General features: G+C 48.1%; 2 protein-coding genes across 3 annotated transcripts in view; both read left to right on the forward strand.

Annotated features, from left to right (window-relative positions):
- The window catches only part of ARPC2 (actin related protein 2/3 complex subunit 2), a 30,544-nt gene extending 14,947 nt beyond the window's left edge, over nucleotides 1-15,597 (forward strand). For both annotated transcript variants that reach the window (XM_059052150.2, XM_067026866.1), the window contains exons 6-11: nucleotides 3,347-3,533; nucleotides 4,186-4,279; nucleotides 10,379-10,505; nucleotides 12,053-12,153; nucleotides 12,484-12,584; nucleotides 15,136-15,597. In XM_059052150.2, coding sequence (XP_058908133.1) covers nucleotides 3,347-3,533; nucleotides 4,186-4,279; nucleotides 10,379-10,505; nucleotides 12,053-12,153; nucleotides 12,484-12,584; nucleotides 15,136-15,160 — 635 coding nt within the window. In that variant the 3' untranslated portion in view covers nucleotides 15,161-15,597. The remainder of the gene's footprint in view (nucleotides 1-3,346; nucleotides 3,534-4,185; nucleotides 4,280-10,378; nucleotides 10,506-12,052; nucleotides 12,154-12,483; nucleotides 12,585-15,135) is intronic.
- A 5,113-nt stretch (nucleotides 15,598-20,710) lies between these two features.
- On the forward strand, nucleotides 20,711-23,737 carry GPBAR1 (G protein-coupled bile acid receptor 1). The gene is made up of 2 exons (XM_059052142.2): nucleotides 20,711-20,885; nucleotides 22,558-23,737. The coding sequence occupies exon 2, from the start codon at nucleotides 22,603-22,605 to the stop codon at nucleotides 23,590-23,592; it is 990 nt and encodes a 329-aa protein (XP_058908125.1). The 5' UTR covers nucleotides 20,711-20,885; nucleotides 22,558-22,602; the 3' UTR covers nucleotides 23,593-23,737.
- The last annotated feature ends 211 nt before the right edge of the window (nucleotides 23,738-23,948 follow it).

The following is a 23,948-nucleotide window of genomic DNA, read 5'->3' on the forward strand; positions in this document are numbered from 1 at the left end:
ATGAGTTCAGTTCCCACTTCAACTTTCTCCATAAAAATAGCTTTTAAGGGGTTTTGCATTGTCTAGTAATGGTACACATTATTGTTATAGTCACACAGAGAATTTTGATGTATGCCACTTTTTTTTTTTTTTTTTTTTTTTTTTTGTGGTACGCGGGCCTCTCACTGTTGTGGCCTCTCCCGTTGCGGAGCACAGGCTCCGGATGCGCAGGCTCAGCGGCCATGGCTCACGGGCCCAGCCGCTCCGCGGCATGTGGGATCTTCCCGGACCGGGGCACGAACCCGTGTCCCCTGCATCGGCAGGCAGATTCTCAACCACTGCGCCACCAGGGAAGCCTGATGTATGCCACTTTTAACATTTACTGGATAAGACCTAATGACTCTTCCTTAATGTTTCAGCCAGAGGGCCACCTTTGTTCGCCCATGATGATTAAAATGCCTTTTGAGAAGACTAAGCAAACATTGAGTCTCCCCCCCAGCCCCTAGTAACACCTTTGTCTGTACACTGTACATTTGGAGAAGGAAAAGCAATATTCACAACTATTCTCACATTTTCAAGTAACAAAAATTTCAACCCCTTTCATCTGTTCTTCTGATCAGTGATGTCTGCCTCCTTCATGGCCAGAGGTATTAGAAAGCACCATGGCCATCCTTGATTAGAACAGCTATGTTACACAGCTTTAAAGGAAGTTTAAAGTAGAAAAAAATAAACAGTATTTTTATCCCTATGATTAAGTGGTAGTTTCAAATTCTGAGGTGTCTAGCCTGGCCCCTATAGTCAGGACCAAGTTGTAAGACTGTTTGACATAATATTTGTTAACTCAAATCCTGTGACTGGTACCTTTAACAAATCCTTCTAAAAAGGAAGGTGTATCTGTCTCTTTTAACAAGTTACTTTAAAAACAACAACAACATGATGCCACCTCACCATTCCCATTAGAATACCTTCCTATGACCCTTATATGCTGCTTTGGAAACAAAATAATCTAATAAAGAAAAAGTGGCTTTGGAATGTAACTTGCTACTAGGAGTATTTATGGATGAGAGCTTTGCACTCCTAAAGAATAGTGAAATGTGTTAATCCCCAAATTCATGGTACAAACGTATCTCAGAAATAAAAGCCAAAAGATAAATAACACTGTAGGCTTTAAGAGGAATCAAGGAATTTCAGAAAGAAAGAAAAAAAAAAAACTAGAGCAGAAAAAGCATAAAGGAACTCTTGGACATGCTTGTCACTGCTCAGATCCTAAAATCTATCAGAACAAGCCGAGTATAACTTGGAGAGCTTATGTTTCTGTCTCTGGGCCTTTTCTTCCACTTCCTGTGCTAAAGCACACACTACCAAATTACAGACCTTGTGTTCAGACGAGTGCAAAGTATAAAAACGTGAAGGCAGCATGTCTCTTCCTCTTTTTCTGTGGATTTATCTAGGCAAGTTTGGAAAACTCAGCAGGGCATACTAGATTTTTACTTTTCTTCATTTTCAGTATGTTCTGTTCATCATGTCAGAAGCCGTACTTAAGTCTGGCTTCAGTTATAGTTTTATTTAGTTTGTTTTATTTGGCTTCTTAAAACTAGCAAACGTCAAGTTTAAATATTTTATTTTTTAATCTAATCTTGTGGTCTATTTGTTTATCTGGTTTTCAGGTATCCAAAATGGAATGGTGATTGATATTATTTAATATTGGAGTGCCAAAAATGTGCTAAGCACTATCTAGAACAGAGATTTAGATAGCCAGCCAGTGCTCTCGGTGAGGATAGATCCAACAAAAAACACAGACCCCAGGAATGCTTTTGGGAAAAAATTAAATAGTAACAAAGTATAAATAGGTCTAAGATACTTGGAAATGTGAAATCTATACAGTTCTGGCAAAATTATTCCCATCAGTTGTCTAGAATATGAAATGTTCCCGGTGATGTACAGATACTCTTGCAGAATCATCTGGAGGCTTTTGGGCAAGCATTATATCGCTGGATTATAAAATAAAGCATCCCAACCTTGTTGGAATTTGTACTGGACATGCTATAAAGGAGGCAGAATAGTGTAGTGGTCAGTACACTTGGATTTCAGTCCCTGTTCTGCACCGTTTATTGATAACCTGCTATGTTCCAGGCACTTTAAATACTGTGTGTTGTTTTAATTCTCTCAGCAGCCTCCCCCAACTCACCACCCTTTTTTTTTTTTAACATGCAGGAATTGTAGAAGTTAGGCAATTTGTCCAAGGCCAGTAGTGTCAGGGCCAGGATTTGGACCCAGTTTTTGTTCAGCTCAAAAAAAAGTTGCCTTCACCTTTATATCATGCTGCATTTGGCCTGGCACTTTGCTTCTTTGGACATCTTTTTCCCTCTAAAATGAGAATAACCATATTCTGGCCTACGTATTTCAAAGAATTCTTTTCTTTTCTTTTTTTTTAAATTTTGTGTATTTATTTATTTATTTTTGGCTGCATTGGGTCTTCATTGCTGCACGCGGGCTTTCTCTAGTTGCGGCGAGAGGGGACTACTCTTCATTGCAGTGCACGGGCTTCTCATTGAGGTGGCTTCTCTTGTGGAGCACGGGCTCTAGGCGCGCGGGCTTCGGTAGTTGCGACACGCAGGCTCAGAAGTTGTGGCTCGCGGGCTGTAGAGCGCAGGCTCAGTAGTTGTGGCGCACGGGCTTAGTTGCTCTGCGGCATGTGAGATCTTCCCGGACCAGGACTTGAACCCGTGTCCCCTGCCTTGGCAGGCAGATTCTTAACCACTGTGTCACTAGGGAAGTCCCCAAAGAATTCTTATGGAGATCAAATGAAGTCAGATATTTTAAAACACCTTGAAAATTTTACAGGGTACACAAATCTATTGGGGAGGTATATGTACCCTTTTTTTTTTTCCTTTTTAGGTTTTTTTCCCTACATCCATCCTCAGGGTTTGTGATGGCGTGTAAGCGGGTATATTGTATTATCAAAAAGCAACCCAACTGCTGGCCATGTTGGCACTTGGCATGTTAAGCCTCAGAGAAAAATATGTAACTCATAGCTTGATAGCATCTTCACCCCCCTTCACAGCTGTGTCTGGAACATTAAATTTCTAATGAAAGTTCCAGGATTATGACTTCCTCCCATTCCTTATTTGTAATCAATCATCTTTGATATTGATTCAAATTTTTGCATAGTATCTGTTAATTAGCTATATATATATTTACAGTAATTCTGCAAGAATTAAGATTTTTTATTTCATCTCATTTGCCCTTTGAAATAGATGGGAATGGATACCTGGGTTAAAAGTGTAGACATTGAGACAATAAAATGTCATTAGAACCTGTAAAGTTTTTTTTAATACAATTGTTGGGTGTTTTTTTTCCCCTCCAGGATACAATGTCTCTTTGCTATATGACCTTGAAAATCTGCCTGCATCCAAGGATTCCATCGTGCATCAGGCTGGCATGTTGAAACGAAACTGTTTTGCCTCTGTCTTTGAGAAATATTTCCAGTTCCAAGAAGAGGGCAAGGAAGGAGAGAACAGGGCAGTTATCCATTATAGGGATGATGAGACCATGTGAGTATAGAATTTGGTCCTGAAGCCTGGTGTGGCTGTCACGCATGCTTACTGAAAGTCATTCGGCTAAGTCAAGCCTTAAACTCTTTGGTGTGAATCCCCCGAAGTGTCTTTCTCATAAAATTTTTTAACCCAGGATGTAAGTATTGGAGAGGAAAAGCCACTTCTCCTTGTCTCCAGATACTGAAAGTTGGCAAAAGATGAAAAGAGAATCCAGTGCTTTCCTTGAAGGCACCACCATTTTAAGTCCCCTTCAGTAGTAAAGCTGGATAATTGGGAGGCAGAGGGTGACTGTAGGTTCTGTGTTGTTACAACTCTTGGAACATCTACATGCTATATGAGTCTTATAGTATATAAGGAAATACATTCTTTAAAGTGGAATTCTGAGAATCACTAACTCTAGATTCCATGTCATAGCGTAAAGACAAGTTAATAACATCCACTTGGGGTGATTTTCATCTCTTGCCTCACATAAGGCATGCATTTGTCGTACTGACTTTGTTGGCCATAAATACTTAGTCTCACTGGCACACCTTGTTTTATGAGTTAACAGATTCGTGGCTTTACCCTCCTAACTTCACTTGTAGAGCAAGTTCTTGACAAAACCCTGTTGTGGTTCTGTACTCACTCTCACGGGTTTTGTTCCCCTCAGGTATGTTGAGTCTAAAAAGGACAGAGTCACAGTAGTCTTCAGCACAGTGTTTAAGGATGACGACGATGTGGTCATTGGAAAGGTGTTCATGCAGGTATGGAGCAGACATCTTGGGGGGGAACCATGGCTTGGTGACTTACACCTTGTCATCAAAGCACACCATGAGCGTAGAAAAGAACTGGCAGCTCATTTGATGCTGGAACTTGTTGAAGATTTAATTAAACAGCCCCCATCAAACTCACTGAATTTTTTTTCTTAGTGGGTTTAGCCCTTTTGCAGGACTGGACTAGAGGGTGAATTGAGTATTAAACATACTAACAAAATGACTGAATATTAAGCATCCTTCCTGCCGTGGGGTCTTTAAATTAAAGCTTGGTCACATTTCCTGCCCTCTTATGTTTCCTCAAGTTTCTAGCAGGTTCTACTGGATTGGCTTATTCCCAAATAAAGTCTTTTCAGAATGGAACCTAGAGAAAATTCTTAAGTAGTAGGTAATGCATTAATAGGGTAGAGTTGTCGAACTGACAGTGAAGAGAAGGGGCCTGGGTTTGACTGAGGGTCCCGTGGAGGGAGTGCCTCCCTCAGAAGAAGCTCATCTACTAGAAGAGTAATGGGGTTTAGCAGGACATTTTGTAATTGGATTTCTGGTGTGGTTGGACTCAGGTCTGACACAACACACCCGTTGTGGCTTTGTCATGCTGTCTGCTAACCAGTTGCTGGCTTTAGGATGTGAGAGCTCATCGGTGAAGTGGTATCCTGGCTGGTTTCTTCTGAGATGGCTCAGCATTCAAAATCTAGCACAGTGGTTAAATTTCAAAACACTTTGTACGTTCATTCTGTTCCTTAGCAGGGTGATGAGATTTAAGAATTCTGGGACAGAATCTCTTTTGCCAGGTTGAGTTGAAAGACAGTTGTGCTTAATATAGTGAGAATACTTTATGTGTAGCCATTCTAAGTGGCTAGGGAAATCTTCAAAAGGGATATTCTCAATTTGATCCATCTGTAGTGGCTTTTTGGGTTTTTTTGTTTGTATATATTTATTTATTTTATTTATTTTTGGCTGTGTTGGGTCTTTGTTGCTGCGCGCGGTCTTTCTCTAGTTGCGGCAAGCGGGGGCTACACTCTTTGTTGCCATGCGTGGGCTTCTCATTGCGGTGGCTTCTCTTGTTGCAGAGCATGGGCTCTAGGCGTGCGGGCTTCAGTAGTTGTGGCTCCCAGGCTCTGGAGCACAGGCTCAGTAGTTGTGGCACATGGGTTTAGTTGCTTTGCGGCATGTGGGATCTTCCCGGACCAGGGATTGAACCCACGTCCCCTGCATTGGCAGGTGGATTCTTAACCACTGCGCCACCAGGGAAGCCCATGTAGTGGCTTTTTGTGTTTAAGCTAATTAGTCAGAAACTAATTTTGTAGTTCCTGTGCAGAAAAATTGGAATATTAACACAGCATTTGAGAGTATTCAAACTTACGAAAGTGTGTGTGTATGTACATAGATATATAGATATGTATATCTTGGGTCCTAAATGTAAGCCTCAGCAGGCATTTCATGTGTTTCTATGCAGAATTGACGGGGGAATTAAACGCAGTAGCTCAGAAATTGGGCTAAATCCAGACTGACAAGCTAATTTTAAAAGCTATGAACTATATATTTAGATTTGGCTGTTTTTTTACCAGTCTTGTTCCATTTTATTCCAGACAACATCTTAACTTATTTTTATACTTTAAACAGATCTTATCTTGGAGAGTGTACTGGAGATTTGTTCCTTAGGAGAATTTTGTGTGTTCTTTTTTGCATGTGAACTTAAGCTCTCCCTCAAAGTACATGTGGTAGGGCACTTGTCTAAAAGGAAAAAGAAAGTCTGTAGTTTTGCACTGACAGTTTCTCCAGTTAGTGATGGGCCTGGCACCATGTGAGAAGGCAGTGCTCAGGAAGCCATCCGCCCTGCCTCCCTCTCCAAACTCAAAGGCTGGGGTAATTTATTTGAAATGACCATAGAAACCTGGAATTATTTTGCTGGTTTTCCCCTCCAGAATAAATCATCTGATCATTGTCCTGGGCCTAGTTGTTTTAAATTTCTAGGAGAAGGGAGAACAGTGGATGCCCAGCTCAGAGTGTTGTGACCTGGGGAGGCTGTTTGAAGTTCCTTGTCACTAGTCTGCTTGCTGTGGGTCTTTGTTTTCTCATGCTGGCATGCACCTTCAACCTGGTCAGAACACAATCCCTGCTTTTGTCATTTGACAGGCAGACTTGGAGGGATGCTTATTGCTGCCATAAGGAAAAAACAGGGAGTTTCCATTCCCCACTCATAAGGATGTCCTAGTGCTCGGCTTTGGGGCATTATCTTTGTAGGCATATGAGCTGAGCACCAGGGAAAATCTGGTAGGTATCCTCATTTCAATGCTTATTACATGAAAAGCAACAGGAACAATAGTTACCCTTTTGGACATTGGAGTATGGGGAACTAGGATTTTTTTATATTATTAGATCTTTAAGTTAGTTCAGTAAGTAACTAAGAGAAGTTAAGTGGAAACCACTGGTTTCTCCATGTTCAGAGACAAGACAGAAGCAGTTTCCCTCTTAGACAGTTGTGAAGATGCCCCTTTTGAGGCCCCTTGCTACCTGTATACATGTGCGGTTATATCTATAGGATATTTTCCTGAACTGGGAACACTGATTCAAAGTGAGTAATTTTGGAAGGTATTGCCAAACTCTTCTCCATAGAAGTTGTGCCATTTTCCCTCCCACCACCAATGCATGAGAGTGTCCATTTCCCCAAAGTGTTGTTGAACTTTTGGATTTCTGCCAATCTGACAGGTTAAAAATGCTATCTACTTTTCTTCTGAACAAGGTCAAAACATCTTTTTTTATGCTGAAGGCTATTTGTTTTTTTTTACCTGTGAGATGTCTCTTTATGTCGCCTATGCATTTTTCTGTTGGGTTATTGATCTCAATTTCTTCATAAACTAAGGAGATTAGCCCTTTTTCTGTGATAAGAATTGCAAGTATTTTTTCCAGTTAGTCGTTAGACATTGTGAGTTGTTTTTGTTGTTGTTTTGTTTTGTTTTTTCCCCGTGCAGAACTTTATTTTCACGTAGTTAAATTGGTCAACCTCTTATGGCTTCCAGATTTTGAGTCATAGTTAGAAACTCCTTCCCTACTGCAAGGTTATAAAGAAGTTTACCTGTATTATTTTCCCGGTGTTTTTATAGTTTCATATTTTACACATAAATCTTATTGCCTGTGTAGAGTTTCTCTTGGTACATGGTATGAAAGGTGGATACATCATTTTTTCTAAGTGGCTACCCACTGGTCCCAGCAGCAATTATTTAAAAGCCCATGTTTACACCACTGATTTTAAGATGCTGCCTTTATCATATACTAAATTTCTGTATATATTTGGGTTTATTCTAAACTTCCTGTGGTTAATTGTGCTTTGATGGAGGAAAGAAATAGTATTGTGATGTTCAAAAGTCATCCCAGGGCTTCCCTGGTGGCGCAGTGGTTGAGAGTCCGCCTGCCGATGCAGGGGACACGGGATCATGCCGCAGTCTGGGAAGATCCCACGTGCCGCAGAGCAGCTAGGCCCATGAGCCAGGGCTGCTGAGCCTGCGTGTCCGGAGCACAGAAACAGGAGAGGCCACAACAGTGAGAGGCCCGCGTACCACACACAAAAAAAAAAAAAGACATCCCAGCTGGAGGAAGGAAAAAGAGGCAGTATTGCTGATACATATGTAACAAAGACACTAAGGAAAAGAGATCTGCTGGTTGGTGGGTTGATTGGCTTTTAAGTGTTATGTAAGAGAGAAAACCAAGGAGAAACATGAGATTGCCTAAAGGATAGCCCCAAATCAGAAGTATATTGTTAACCAAGTCTGAAATGTTTGAAATGTATCACTTTCCATATACAGAACTGTTGAAATGCTGCCAAGTCACCACAGGCTTACAAATACTCCAGCTGGTTGTGATTGCCACGTGTACCAGTGAACTGGAGCCTTCAGGAAGCTTACTAAACACAAGAAAATACTGGCGGGCATTTATTATCTTTTCTGTTTTCTCCCCCGAGGCTAAAGAGGAAAACTGATAGAAGTTAGAGAACCTCCCAACCCAGTTGAAGAATGAAAGGTATTTTCTAGAGAAGGGCTTTAAGAATTCCCATTTTGAATGATCTTGGATCCTTCCCTCCCTCTCCAAGTATTTTTCCTTTGGGGAACAAAATTCAAAGGGGAGCTAACCTAACCCAGTGATGTTAATTTGTTTCCCACCAACCTTTAGAAGCCATGCAGTGAGCTCAGGAGGCAGGGTGGTGAAACAGGCGACATCCCAGACCGGGCATTAGACCTCCTCAGGTGTTATCCTTCCTTATTTACTGAAGGCTTGCTGATCAGTGTGTATTCTCCTACCTGCAGATGGAAACATAGTCCCTGCTCCTTTACAGTGTCCTGACACTGACATTGAAGTCAACTAGGGTAGAGGTGCTTTCTTTCATTCAGCAAGCCACGTGCTAGGCAGCCTTTTTGAAGGGTAGAGGACTAGATACAGAGATGAATAAAAGCAGGATCCTTGGCTTGAGGAACTTTTACAGCCTGGTGGGGAAGCCACATGCATTAATGAATAGTAAAGTATCACAGTAGAGGTTTGTAGAGAAGACATGGGAACCCGAGGGGAGAGCAGCCAGCAACCCCCCGGCTATTGGAGATAGCGTTATAGAAGAGGTCATACCTGAGCAGCAGTAGAAGAGCGTTGCAGACCAAATGGCTGTATAACATGCTTTCAGTATACTCATAAAACTCAGAGACCTTGGAAAACCTTTGGTTCCATCCTTCTGCCATCACTCAGAGAATTTGGATCGTCGGTTTTACTGGCATTGCTGGAAAATCTAGTCCTGTTCTTGCAGATCTGGGTTGAGACAGGGATGCCTTGTATCACTTGTCTGTTTACACAGGAATGTATGGATTGGGAAAGCTTGAGATGTGGCGATTAGAACATGGAAGGAATGGCCTGGTTTTTACTTCCTTAGGCATTTTTCTGTAGTTTGGTGAGGGTGAATACATTTTGTCAAGGGTGAGCTCTTATGCAGGGTGGTGGTGATTTCATCCACCACCATTCTAGAGCAAGAATCAAAAGTCGGACTTCCAATTCTCATGTCACACAGTCTCCTTTTCTCAGTGAACACTAAGACAGCTCAACTTCTTTAACACTGTCATCTTCTCCCAAGAAGGGCTTACATTTGGTCTAAAGTTCTCATTGATGAGTTCTAAAACAGTAACAGGGTCTAAGTTACCTCAGTTAAATAAGGCTCAGAGCCCTGAGAAAGCATAGTATTCATGAAACTGGAAGAAGTGGAGGTGGGGTGAGAGGAGGGATGAAAAATGGGTCAGCTCATAAGAGGCTTTGTGTGCAAAGGTTAAATGAGTTAAGACTTCAACTCAAAATCTTTTTTTTTGGCTGCGTGGGGACTGCTTTTCGTTTCGGTACGCAGGCTTCTCATTGTGGTGGGTTCTCGTTGCAGCAAATGGGCTCTAGGCACCAGGCTTCAGTAGTTGCAGCACTCGGGCTCAGTAGTTGCGGCACACGGGCCCTAGAGCACATGGGCTTCAGTAGTTGCGGCTCATGGGCTTAGTTGCTCCGCGGCATGTGGGATCTTCCTGGATCAGGGATTGAACCCATGTCCCCTGCATTGGCAGGTAGATTCTCAACCACTGCACCACCAGGGAAGTCCCCAACTTGAAGTCTTAATCAAGCTAAAGCTTGGGTTCCATTCACCCAGACATTTTTTAAATTTCCTGGAAAATGTAACCTCTTTTCACCTTAAATCAAGAGACTAATAAGCAGTAGTCATTATTCTGAATGTAATCTGGTTCTCCCAGTGCTTTGCAATTTGTTGTCTGTTTAGTCTCAGAAGTAATTTTATCACCTATGTTCTTCCAAAACAAGAGAAAGGCAAAAGGATTAACAGTGCTTCTCCACACTCATTGAAGATCGGACTTGTTAAGTACTTTGTGATCTCTCCTCTGAATCTGAAGTGCATTGATAGCAGCCAGCACTTGTAATATTTCACATTAGGTGTAGTTTATTTTTAGCCTCTGCTGGTCAGAGGGCTCAGAGGTCACACCCATAGGGCACACCCTGGAGCGTAAGTTGCCATTCATCTCACACCAGATTCTCTTCTGGTTGCTTTTTGCTTCATCCCGGCAGGAGTTCAAAGAAGGACGCAGAGCCAGCCACACAGCCCCACAGGTCCTCTTTAGCCACAGGGAACCTCCTCTGGAGCTGAAAGACACCGATGCCGCCGTGGGCGACAACATCGGCTACATTACCTTCGGTGAGCGGGGCAGGTTGCTGCGGTTGCGCACCTTGGTGGGTTCATACTGCAGTTGAGGTGGTTAAGCGGGGTGGGGGCGAAAGAAGGCATATCGATCGTTCCTGTTGCCGCTGCCGTGACTGTGGGAGGCCTGCCACGGGGCGCTAGTACAGGTCGAGTGCTATTTTTATACAGTAATCATTTTCCTTTTTTTCCTAAATCCTAAGGAAAAAAGTGTAGCCTGTGATATCAAGTGTGAGGAGTTAGGGCCATATAAGCATTGCTAAGCAGCTGGGTGGGAATACTGTGTCCTTTGGCGTTTCTTGGTTTTTTTGCTTGTTAGACCAGAGCTCCAGCCATGATTCACTTACTCCACTTTCCCCCTGAAAAAATTCACGTGCTCCCCTCTTACAGTTGCTTCCGCCTAGTGAGCTGGCTCATCATTATAGCCAGCGGTTTAGAACTGCAGCTTGTTCACCCACTGCTCCAGATGCCATTAAAATGTCCCCCTTTCTGGAGTTTTCTTTAATTCGCCTCAGTGCCGAAGGTGCACCAGTTTATCGAAGATGAGCAAGTTGATTTACCAGGTTTCATTAAATCTAAGATACATTGTTTTTTCATGTTACTCTCTGAGTTTGGCACACAGCTCACAGTTCGCAGCCTGCCACAGTTTAATTTGGCAGCATCTCTCTTTATGGTACCTAAACTGATGGTAAACTTACAGTCATCAGCGTCTCAGGACCTCTGCAGTGTAGTTATCTCCTGGCCTGGTGCTCTTTTCTCTCAGGGCAAGCTGACACAGGGGTCCCACCCTTTCTTATGAGGCATTCCTCTTCATTTCAACAAACCTTTATACTCGAGGATTTTGCTTATGGTGAGACCACTGAGTAGAGTGAGTGCAGAAGATAGAGAGGGCTCCAGGGAGCCAGAAGGAGGGGTGTGCGTGTCGGCCCAGGCGCAGGGCTGAGTGACTGCACAGGGCTTCAGGGGGTTGGCGGCAGGGAGCTTTGCTCTGCCCCCAGCCAAAGCAGCTCCTGCCAGTCCTCATCCAGAGCGCTCAGATCCTTCTCCCTTCCTGTTTGGTTTTCACCGCCGACTACATGGCCCTCTGTGGATCTCGTTTCTCTGAAGACTTACTCTGCTTCAGCACCAAGGACCTAGGACAGGCAGGCTTTGTTCTCTAACCCTGATTGCTCCACAGTGCACCCAGGTAGCCAGGAGTGTCATCCTCCAGAGAGACTGCCGAGCTGCAGAGGCAGGAGCTCGTAGGTGTGTGGCAGACGGGGTAGATTTCACAGTGCATGGCCAGAGAAGCCAGACCTGGAATGAATGCCAGGGCCAAACCCTTCCCCTGAGGAGCTCTGGTTTTCCACCATGATCGCCTCCATTTGCGCTCACTGGCAGGAAACCCTGACAAAGCCCAGGCATAATGAAATGAGCGGATGGTCCTTAAGGAGGGAGAGATGGAGCTGACTGTAGGCTGCTGGTCTTCCCGCCCTTTGGCATTGGTGTTATGAGACCCTGACACCTTGCCTATCCCCCCCCCCCCCCCCCCCACCGCCACCCAGTGCTGTTCCCTCGCCACACCAACGCCAGTGCTCGAGACAACACGATCAACCTGATCCACACGTTCCGGGACTACCTGCACTACCACATCAAGTGCTCAAAGGTGAGTGAGAGCAGCTGCAGCGCCTCAGTGTCCTGTGCTCTGGGTCATTGTCTCCACCAGAGCTGATGCCGTAGAAAGTCATCTCTGTAGTCCAGGCTGTTGCTATGACCTCTTGTAGGTGGTTCTAGAGGCTTCAAGAAATCATGGCCTTTCTCCATCTCTCACTCACCCCTCCCCATAGCAGAGAGGTGAATATATGCTTCCTTGCATGGCCCTGTGTCAACCCTAGGGTGGATGTTCCCAGACCTTCCTGATAATTTCTGCTAATGAGAACAAAGCTGTCTTTCTAGAAGATGACTCTGCTTCAGTACACATTGTGTTTGCCTCCAGGCCTATATTCACACACGTATGCGGGCAAAAACATCTGACTTTCTCAAGGTGCTGAACCGTGCACGCCCAGATGCTGAGAAAAAAGAAATGAAAACAATCACGTGAGTCGCACCGTCCTGCAGAAGGACCACCTTCCTCTCCTAAGCTCACCAAGAAGGAGGTAGTGGTGTCGGTGGCCCAGGTGTCTGGCCAGTAGCTGCATGTGAGGCAGGCAGGGTTGGGCCTGTAGCTGCCCAGCAGACTAAAGATGCGACACACAGGTTTTCACTTCTCAGTGGGTTTCCTTGTTTCTACATCTTTATGAGTGAGGAGAGTGGCAGCTAGGATAAAACACAGAGTGACCTTTTTACTGACATCAGCTGTGTTCTCTTTGGGCCTGAGTTGAGGGGCCAGTCTTGCCCTTCTCGGGGTCTTCTTGGAGAAATGAAGTAATTTGCTTAGTTTGCTCAGTAGACATGTAGTTGAGTAAATAGACCTGGAACCACCCCTAAGTGTTCTTTTTCCTGGTCCACTTCACAGCAGGAATTTTGCATAGAGAGGAAGTTACCTTTATCAGAGATGGAGATGATGAGAGCCCTAAATGGTGTGAGGCTCTGCATGCAGGAGGCCAGCGTGGTCTGAGGCCTGGGGATTTTGGTCTGTGCCAGGTGCCAGATCTTGGGTCCCCCTCTGGTGAAGTTTAGGCAGTCCTGTTCTCCAGATAGGGTAATAAGTGCTGATCTGCTGTCTTTTGTGCCCACTGAATTAAAAATCTTGAGGTGAACTAAGCCTACCCACAACCCCCGCAGCCAGTGCATTTGCCAACACCCCGTAATCTTGGGGGTAACCTTCAGTAGGTACGGTGTGCCTAGGGCTTCAGGCTCCTTCCCCTGGCCTCTTCTACCAAGCTAGTTTCTGCTGCCATTCAACAGGATGAGAGAGGTATCTGACTCTTGGTTGCCTGAGCAGAGAGTTTTTAATCTCAGACATTGATACAGAACAAGTTAAGTCACCCCTGCCTTCTTTAGGCTTTAGAGGCTGCCTCTCTCTCGTTAGGAAATTGGTACCAAAGGCCTTTCTCTATAATAGCTCTGCCCACTGCCCAGAGTCAGCGGAGTGTTCGGTCCACAGCTCAATCCTCTGCTTAGAGAGAGGTGTCCATGTGCCATGGCAGTATCATTCCTTCTACAGTGGCATAGCCACAGATGCCAGCTTCGTGGCATACCCTAAAATAGGCAGAGCTCACAAGGTGGGGAGGCAGAAGGGTGTGTGCCCTGGGGGACGCTCACTCTCCGTGCCCTGCAAAACCTTGCCTCCATCCTGGAGTTCACAGGTCCCCCTTTCCCTGCTTGCTTCTCTCACCCACACCACTTTGGTGACCTTGAGTGTGAGGCAGCCAATTTTGTGCCACTTTCAGGGCCCAGTGAAGAGACAGCAGTTCAGTAGAGGCCAGGAGGCGAGCTAGCAGAATGCAGCCTGACCTGCCCAGCCTGTCGCCCACCGAACAGGAAGGCTGGGCATCGTGAGCTGCTCGTGTCACCGTCAGCCCTGTTACTGCCTGTCCATTCAGGAGGAGGGCCCACCAGGCGGCCACCGCCCAGTGTCTCCCTGCAGGGCTTCTCCCCTGCCCTGTTAACATAGCCAGCAGGCGGTCTTAGGGGGTCATTGCAAAGCGAGTGCAATGGACAGAGGGCAGGGACAATTCCCTGTCCTGATGGGGGACTGGGAAAAGATGAATCCTTGAAAAGAGCAAATTGTCCATAAACCTCCTTCCTGGAACTTAGGAGGAGCAGCTTTGCCTTTTTCTGTCCTGTGACGTCTTTGGCAGAGGTGGGCCCCAGAAAGGAGAAGGGTGAGGTAAACAACTGCATCCACCCTGAAAACCAGATCGTGTTCCCAAGGGTGGGCAGGAGAAGCCAGGACCCCTGCCCTGCTGTGTGAGGTTTCAGAACCCAGAGCAGCATGAAGGCGCATGGCGGGTCTGCTATGATCAGAAGCCAACCATCAGCACCCCACAGAGCTCTGCCTGAATTGAATATACGTGAGCTTTTTATTGGGGAATGGATTACAAAATATTTTAGTTTCATTTTTGGTTGGATGAGACATTCAGGGCAGGAAAGTTTCAGCCCCTGTATTTTTGCCTCAGTTTCCCGTAGTTCTCAGCTCTAGCTTCCAGGCTGACAGCACAAAGCGCCTTTAACCTTGGAAGTTTGGAGGGTTGCTTCTTTGAACGTCCTGCCCCCATGGTGAAAGATTTAAGGAACTGCTGGTCTGCTAGCCCGAAAAGGTATAAACTGTGTAGGAGGACCCTAAATTCTTTACTCGGAAGAGGATTGAGCCTAGTCTGAAATGCAAATAGGTCTAGGCCATCCAGAAATTGTGGGCAGGTGATTCTCCTGTCTAACTTGGTATATTTACTGTCCTCATGGGCTTATGAGCACAGGTAGGATTACTTGGTACCCCGAAGTATTCAATAGAGAGGAAGAGCTGATGAGACATTTCTGTGAAAGCTGGACCTTAGCCCGTGCCTGGAATTCCTACATACCTCTGCCTGAGGAACCTTACCACCTCGTGTTTGCTGTCTATTCCGGGACCCCATTCCTAGCCCAGAGCATGGGGTGGACGGAAAGGTGAACAGAAACCAGCCTTCACACTTACTCTCTGCTTTTGAAGGGGGAAGACATTTTCATCCCGCTAACTCTTGGGAACAGGAAGAGGAAGCGGCTGGCAGCTGAAGGCTGGAACACTTGCTACTGGATAATCGTAGCTTTTAATGTTGCACCTCTTCAGGTTCTTAAGGGATTCTCCGTTTTGGTTCCATTTTGTACACGTTTGGAAAATAATCTGCAAAAACGAGCTGTGCTTGCAAGGACTTCATGGTTCCCAAGAATTAAAAAAGAAGGAAAAAAAAGAATTCCACTTGATCAACTTAATTCCTTTTCTTTATCTTCCCTTCCTCACTCCCCTTCCCCTCCCCCTCTTTTCCAAGCTGTTTTGCTTTGCAGTATGTTACTGGTAATGAGTTGCAAGATAATGCAATCTTAACTTGTTTTCTCCTAAGTATTTGAGTTCAGAACTCCTGTATCTAAAGAAACACGGTTGGGGTCATTAATAAAGAAAATCTTTCTATCTTAACTTGAGAATTCACTGGGTTTCTGGACTGTGAGTCCAAACGAGAGGAGGAGGGATGAATGGTGCACCAGTACTGCCCTTGAACCTGCAAACCTGCACTGGAAAAGCTTAGGTTCGGGAGTGTCCCCCCCCCCCCGCACCCCCAGCCTCCCTGTAGAGGAGAGAATGGCTCACTGGTAAGCTCTTAGTTGGCATTTCTGAGTAAACTTAAACATGCTTACTGTAAAGCTTGGTTACTAAGTCTGTCCGGCTGTGGCCAAGAAGCTCGCAGGACAGTGACAGGCACTTTATAATGTGTTTTCTGGTGAAGTCTTTTATCTTGAATAATGTATGACGTTTCCCCAAATGTGTTTCATGGTGTGTGTGGTTCTTCAGGTCATTGTGGGTCTAATGCAAACAACTGGGCACAGTTTCTTTCTCACACAAGAGCCCAATAGCCTGGCACTCCACAAAACTCACTGTGGGAGATGCTTACCTAATAAACAGGACAGAGCCTAGCAAGGTATCCTGCTGTCCCCGCTGATCCCTAGCGTACAATTGGTTCAGAAAGTTTGCTTGGTAAAGAAAAGAACTCTAGGGGCACCTGAAATGGTCTAAGGGTGACCCTAATGGTTTCTACCTTCTTGCTTCCCCTTTTAATTTGTCTCCATCAAGTTCAGTGTGTTTCAAACTGGTTTGAGACTGTTAATGAATTGTGAAATGTCCTGACATTTTTATTTCCTAAACTATTGTGAGATAATTGTACATTTCACTGCAGTTGTAAAAAATAGTACAGAAATTCTGTAGTACAATATCACAGCCAGGAAGTTGACATTGACACAATCCCAGCCTTGGTCAGATTTCACCAGTTTTGCATACATTCATTTGTGTGTGTGTGTGTGTGTGTGTGTGTGTGTGTGTGTGTGTGTGTGGTGTCTTCCGTGCATTTTTTTTCACGTGTGACTTCATCAATGTCTTTTAAAAATAGAATAGTATATATATACTATTCAGAATGCATCACTCCTATTAAGGGTAAGTACTGATTTAGTTATAGACGTGTTGACTAGATTGTAAAAATGTCTTTTTACTGTGGGTCATGGTCAGATTTAAAAGCAACAGGTCATTTAGTCATCCTGGCTTCGTTTTACTCAGGATCAGTTACGTTCCCATCCCCTCAACAAATATGTGCCCCAGAGAGTTCCGTCCCCTTGGTGGGGCTGACCATGACTTTCAGTGGAGAGAGTTCACCACATCGAGTCTTCCCAGTGTTTTCCTGGGATGTGGCGCCTCGTCACCTACTTCTGGTGGATGGAAAACTGGGCTAAATTAGATCTATTGAGAGACAGTGACATAGGTGTGTTCTGTACCCCAGCAGCTATTGAAGGGGTTTGCAAGGGTCATTTTGGCCAGAAGTTGTTTTTGCTGTCTTGCTGACTCTAGAACATAACTCCTTAGTAAGTTGGAACTCACTGTATTTTGCCAATAATGGGGATCATATTTCTGAAAAGTGCTGTAAATGGCAAAACCAGTTGCTTAGAAAATATGGGGTAAGGAGAAAAACAGAGGCATTAAATATTTTATAATAAACCCTAAGGAATTGTCTTAATTGCAAGACTTGGTCAGCATAAAAACCCATACTGGTGAAAACCCCTCTCCAGACATGCTCCTTTGTCTTCATCTGTTTCCAGGGCACACTTTTAACTCTTTCTCAAGGACCCTCCGTCCCCTTTGTGGACAAAGGCTCACTGTAACTTCAACCAAAGCCCATAGAATTGTAGGAGGAGGGAGGTCTCAAGCTGAGGGTCAGCATGCTGAGAGGATATGGGTGACGAAAAACGGGATCTAGTCTCAATTGCTGCTAATTTGCTGCCTTACCCTAAAGGTCCATACCTGGGAGGTATAGATGAGCTGGAATATAAGCTGGAGAGGTGGAAACAGTGTTTTAAGACAGACCTGGGTTTGAATCCATGTTCCACCACTTAATAGCTATGTGACTGGGTAGATTTCTTAATCTGAGCCCCGATGGCCTCATCTTTGGACATGACACCACCTATTTCACAGGGCTCTTAAAAGGAATAGAGAACAGATAATAAGTGCCTATCACATTGTAGGCATTTATAATGCCTATAATTATCATTGATAACACCGTCTAATAAATCTTAGTTACATTCTTGTACTCTTAAGAGGATCAGAGTGGCAGGACTGCTGAGAAGCCAAGTCCAGCATAAACCAAGGTCACTCCGCCTTGGGGTTTTTCAGGTCCTCACCAAAAACGGTGATATTTTTCACTGTTTGGTGGCCCTCGAACTGCAGCGTGGGGTGAGAAGGGTGTTGGTGGGAATCTCCAAGTCTGGATAAAGTGCGACCTTGGCAAGCTGAGAACCAGGAGCTTGAAGGAAAAGCAAATAAAACTAACAGGAAGTGGAAGTGTGGAACCAGAGGACATGAAGTTGAAGCCAGGAAGAGGAAGTAATGCCAGCTGCTGCGTCAGCCCTTCTACCCAGAGCTGATACTTGACAGTTACCATTTCACTTCCCTTCAGTCTCATTCGAAGTAGGCCTGATGGACCCTCATCCCAGCAGCTACGGAGACCTAAGACCAAAACCTGGGTGGGCTCTGGGGGCTATTTTGAGTTCAAGCAATGCTGCCCCCTTCTGGGGATTGCTAAAAGCACTGCAGTTTGTGTGACTCTGAGGGAGACTTGAAGAATCTGTCGTTTAGCCCTGACAGGCAGGACCAGAGTTTCCTCTGCCCATATAGCTGACTTTAAAGTCTTCCTGAAGCCAGGATCCTGGCCAGATATGGTCACAGGACTGTCCCCAGAGCCCTTCAGAGGCTCCCAAGGGCCCATCTGCTGGAGCCTATGGGGAGCCACCCAGTGCCAGACACCCAGGGTCGACAAATTTCCAGGAGAATGTGGTGCACGAAGGAGACCCAGGTGGATCTCCTGCCACAGTCCTGATTGGGCACCGTGATACAGCCTCTACCTGAGAGGAGAACGGGGACTGAGGTGGGGAACTCTAGGGCCCACAGATCCGCTGGATGGAGCATCTGAAAACTGCACCAGCGCCCTCCTGTGGGCGAAGGAGAGAAGGCTGCGGATAAGTCAGTCCCAGGGACTGATGGAACAGAGAGGAACTAGATGATCCAATAAGGAGGAAACAGGGCTGAGCTGAGGACAGAACCCAGGCTCCCCGGCTCTGACTCCCGAACTTGTTCTCCTTCACACGTCATCCCACACACACTGTTTAGACAGAGTAGCGAAGAAGAAACACAGACATCCTGGATCCTGCAGGGAGGAGGCCGGGGCTGGGAACAGAAGGAGGTCTGTTTATTCCTGGCAATCCAATATCAGAGGGGCCCCACTCCCACTTCTGTCAAGGCCCCAGGGTGAACTCTCCCAGAGCCTCTGACTTCTGCACCACCACATAGCATGGGGCTGAGAGCCGTCCACTGGAACGCAGCATCCTCCCACCCACCAGCTCCCTTGAGGCTGGGTGCTTTCCTCTTCCCAGTTTTTTGTCCCAACAGAGGTCCTTCTCTCCAGGACTCCTGACTGCTCTGCAGGGTTGGCAGAGCTAGACCTCTCAGGCCTCCAGCCCTTCAGGCCCAGGTCTCCCCGAGAGAGCACAGAAGACCTCTTGCTCTGTCTACAAGGAGCTTTTTCCTAATGTCTAAACTCCAGCTTTCTTGCTGCAGTTTTAGTCTGCTCCCTCCCATTTCAGGTCTCAAGAGAGTGTAACTGCTCTCTCCCTCACCCCAAAGCCTCACTTGACACAAGCTGGAAATTGGGGCTTCCTAGCCTTGAACTTGCCCTTCCTCTCACTCTACCTAGTTTCTTGTGTTTCCCTGTGGAGTGAAAGTGTCATTCCCCTCTTGCTTTTCACAGGCTCTCTATCAGCCTTTCTCAATGGAATTCTCAGAGGGGACAGGTGGCTGGAGGGAAGGGATGTGCAGAGAAGGCCAGAAATCCCTTTCCTTGTGTGCTTCTGTGACGAGCAGCGAGCACTGACCCAAGTCCTTATCACATTTTCTTTTTTTTTTTGGCTGCACCAGGCAGCATGCAGGATCCCAACGGCGAGGGATCCAACCTGTGCTCCCTGCAGTGGAAGTGCAGTCTTAAGCACTAGACTGGCCAAAGTCCCCCACACATCTTCTCATATAGTCTCACAATAGGTGAAAACAACATGAGCCCCATTTTGCAGATGAGGAAATTAAGGTAAGAGAACTTTAATAATTTACTCAAGTTTACACAGCCAAAAAGATAGGATCCAAAAAGGATTCTGAGATTTAAACCCAGGCTTTCGGATTCCAGCACTGGCTCATGCCTCTGAGTCATCATGGAGGAGGGAGGAAGGGAATCACTTGTTGAGAACCCTCCCCCGTTAGGTGTCAGGTACTGGGATGTATGCAGTTACATGTTATCCCATGGTATTCCCCACAACAACACTGACGGGTGGTTTTCCTTGTTCCCATTTTACAGGTGAGAAAATTGAGGCCCGGAGGTAGCTTGCCCCAAGTCACACCCCCAGAGCTATTTGTGCCTCATAGCCCAGAACTTGACTCACAAAGTAGTTGAGAAAAGTGTGGAATGACCCCTGATTCTGGAAGGCAAGCCTGGCTTTATAAGCTGAAATCCCCTACCAGGTGATAGGAAGGGCGGGCAGGGAAGATTCTCATACTCCAAACATACCCCACCACCACCACCATCAGACAGACACACACCACTATGCTGACTGGCGGAATTACAGACGTGAAGGCACTGTCAGCTGGCTGGCCCCTCCAGGGGTTTAAGGCTCCTAAAATGTAAATATATGAGCTGGGAAGTGGGGAAGGTAGACTAAATCATTATTGTTCACTAGCTGGAAGGCATTTCTCAGATTAGCTAAGCAGTAGCAGGCCAGAGGGCTCCAAGCTGGGTGACCTGACTTCTTGGTGGCAAGCTATGGCCAGTGGCTGGAGAGGGGGCCGCTGGTACAGGAGGGTAAGTAAGGAGGGGGCACTGGAGAAAGGGGAGGAAGTCCTCCCAGTACGGCAGCTCAGGGTGTGCCAGGTCCCACCCCCCAGAGGCGGGGCCAGGCTGATCCCCGCCAGCCTCAGCTCCATCCCTCCAGGGACCCAGGCGAGGGCAGAGCCAGGGAGTGCAGTGGAGAGCCGGGGGGCCCTGCTGTCCCCGCACAGTGGAGGTACCATGCCCTCACCGGTCAGGACACCAGACATCGCCAGAAGCCCTGTAGCGCTGGCTGCAGCAACTCCCTGACACTCTGAGGAAAGCCCAGGCTGGGGGAGCAACACCTGTCCCCCACAGCCATGTGAGTACCTGTCCCCCTCTCCCCCTTCCCCACCCGGCCCCCGGGGCCACACCTGGAGACCTCGGCCCCAGATCCTGCAGAGGCCACTGCACGCAGCCCGAGCCACCAGGGCCTCCGGGTTGTGTGGGTCACACACAGCCAGCACACCCATAAGACTGCTGGGAAGTCGCCCCGGCGGCTGACCCTGCCTTTCTCGCTTCTCTGTTGGAGGTAGGGTGGGAGACTCACTCCAGCGAAGAGCTGGGAGCTCCAGCCCATGACTCCAGAGTCCAGGTTTGAAGTAACGAACTCTGAGGTCTCCTGGGGTTTAATAAAGTTGACAGCGCAGGGATGAAGGGGAACAGAAACTGGAGGGCCAGTGGAGAGGCAACGATGTTCCCAGCGGACGGCACTGGGGGAGATTGAGGAAGAAGAAACAGCAGCTGAGGGTAAAGGGGTGCAGCAGCTTGGGGGACCTAAGGGGAGCTGGGAATAGAAAGGGCAACATCTCCCGCGCTCAGGGTGGCCGTGGGGCCCTCTGATCCTCTGACCCGGGGTGGGGGGGGGAAGGGCAGGTAGGATTCCTTTCCCTCTTGACTTTAACAGCTGCAGCTCCCGTTGACAGAAGCAGGAGTTCCCACAGGGCCCACGACCCCTCCCCTGTCCCCCATCCCTATGATGTGGCAGTGAGGACAGGGCATGGGAGGACTGGGACAGGTCAGAGCCACAGAGAGGCCAGGCCCTGCCCAGCGGCTCCTCCTCCCTCTCTGGGCTCGCTTCAGCCCTCTGCCGCTGGCATCTGCACATTCACTGCCAACCCTCCCCCCTCCCGGCAACTCCTCCCCTCCTCCAGTTCCCAGGAAAGGCCCTGTTGCTAGAGTGGTAGGGACGCGTCAAGTTTATGGGCTGGAAGTCCTAGCCGGAGGCTGCTCACTGAGGTGTAACTAGTGACAAGGTGGATGGAGGGGAGGCGCGAGGGACCGGGCAACCCCTTGCTGCCACCCATTGCACTGGCCTCGTCACTAGCGCAGTGAGCCCTGGCTCAGGGTGACTTCTGCCCCTACCTCCACCCCGAATCCTTAGCAACCTACCACCTCTTAATGCACGGGCGCTGACCAGCCTGCGAGCATCTGAAGACAAGGACCGCCCTCCTTCATTTAGCACCCACCCCGAGTCCCTTGTCCCGGCTCTGGCCGCAGCCTGAAGGAGGCCATCAACTGTTGGCTGGCCAGAGGACCACTACACACCAGCCAGACCCTAGCCTATCCTGTCAGCTAATTTGTTAGAGGCCTCACCTGGTGGAGGAAGGGAGGGTCAAAATGCTTTGGGGGTGGGTGGGTCCACTTTTCAGCCTAAACAGAGGCATAAACACAGCTGCCCGAGAGAGGACCAGACTGATAACAGAAATGGGTGAAGGGGCTGGGTGGGAACTGTGGGAGCTGTCTGAAGGCAGCCACCACTCAACTCCAGCTGGTTGCTACCATACAGGCAGGACCTGATTTTTTTTAAGCCAAACATGTGAATTTTTATGTAAATTTTAATTGGCAATTCATTGGGGGAAAAATGTGTATCAGCAAACAGGATATGGCCCACAGTCTGTTGGTCTGCAACCTCTGGATTAATGTGCAGCCTTGCCGAGAGGACGGTTACCTGCAGCCCCACCCTAACTCCAGTTGCCCCATCTTCCATCTAGGCATGCCCGCTGCTGCTCCAGGCCTCCCCCGTCCCCAGGCCCAAGATGACACCCAACAGCACCAGGGAGATGCCCAGCCCCATTCCCACAGGGGCCCTGGGGCTCTCCCTGGCCCTGGCAAGCCTCATCGTCGCTGCCAACCTGTTCCTGGCCCTGGGCATTGCCAGGGACCACCGCCTGCGCAGCCCACCCGCTGGCTGCTTCTTCCTGAGCCTGCTGCTGGCCGGGCTGCTCACCGGGCTGGCGCTGCCCGTGCTGCCAGGCCTATGGAACCAGAGCCGCCGGGGCTACTGGCCCTGCCTCTTCCTCTACTTGGCTCCCAATTTCTCCTTCCTCTCCCTGCTTGCCAACCTCCTGCTGGTGCACGGGGAGCGCTACATGGCAGTGCTGTGGCCTCTGCGGCCCCGCGGGAGCACCCGGATGGCCCTGCTCCTCACCTGGGCTGGCCCCCTGCTCTTTGCCAGCCTGCCTGCCCTGGGCTGGAACCACTGGGCCCCTGGGGCCAACTGCAGCTCCCAGGCTGTCTTCCCAGCCCCCTACCTCTACCTCGAAGTCTATGGGCTCCTGCTGCCCTCCGTGGGCGCTGCCGCCCTTCTCTCGGTCCGCGTGCTGGCCACCGCCCGCCATCAGCTGCAGGACATCCGCCGGCTGGAGCGGGCCGTGTGCCGCGGCGTGCCCTCGGCCCTGGCCCGCACCCTCACCTGGCGGCAGGCCAGGGCACAGGCTGGAGCCACGTTGCTCTTCGGGCTGTGCTGGGGGCCCTACGTGGCCACCCTGCTCCTCTCCGTCCTGGCCTATGAGCAGCGCCCGCCGCTGGGGCCCGGAACTCTGCTGTCCCTCATCTCCCTGGGCAGCGCCAGTGCGGCAGCTGTGCCTGTGGCCATGGGGCTGGGTGATCAGCGCTACGTGGCCCCCTGGAGGGCGGCCGCCCAGAGGTGGCTCCAGGTGCTGCGGGGAAGACCCCGGGGCAGTCCTGGACCCAGCCCCGCCTACCACACCAGCAACCAAAGCAGCATGGACCTCGACTTGAACTAAAGGAAGGGCCTCTGCTCATTCCTACTAGAAGCATCCATCCATCTTGGCCACCAAGCCCATCTCCACTTATCCCCACACCTCTGGATCAGAGACCCTGCCCCTATATGACCCCACCCTGACTGAATAAAGCTCCCCTGGCTCCCGGCTTATGGTTATCTCATTCTACATCTTAGCAAGGGAGGGACAAGTGAGCAGCTGCAGAAAGAACCTAGAGGATCCATGGAGATTCCAGTTCCAGACAGGCAGGCAGCTCTAGGTGAGGATGCTGCTGCCTGAGGGGGTGAGCTGAGGCACCTTGAGATCCAGCAGATGGGGCAGGGGAGCCTCCTCCCCCTGACACGCCCCTCACTGGTTTC

Source organism: Kogia breviceps, chromosome 2 (assembly GCF_026419965.1).
Source record: "Kogia breviceps isolate mKogBre1 chromosome 2, mKogBre1 haplotype 1, whole genome shotgun sequence".
Lineage (NCBI taxonomy): Eukaryota > Metazoa > Chordata > Mammalia > Artiodactyla > Physeteridae > Kogia > Kogia breviceps.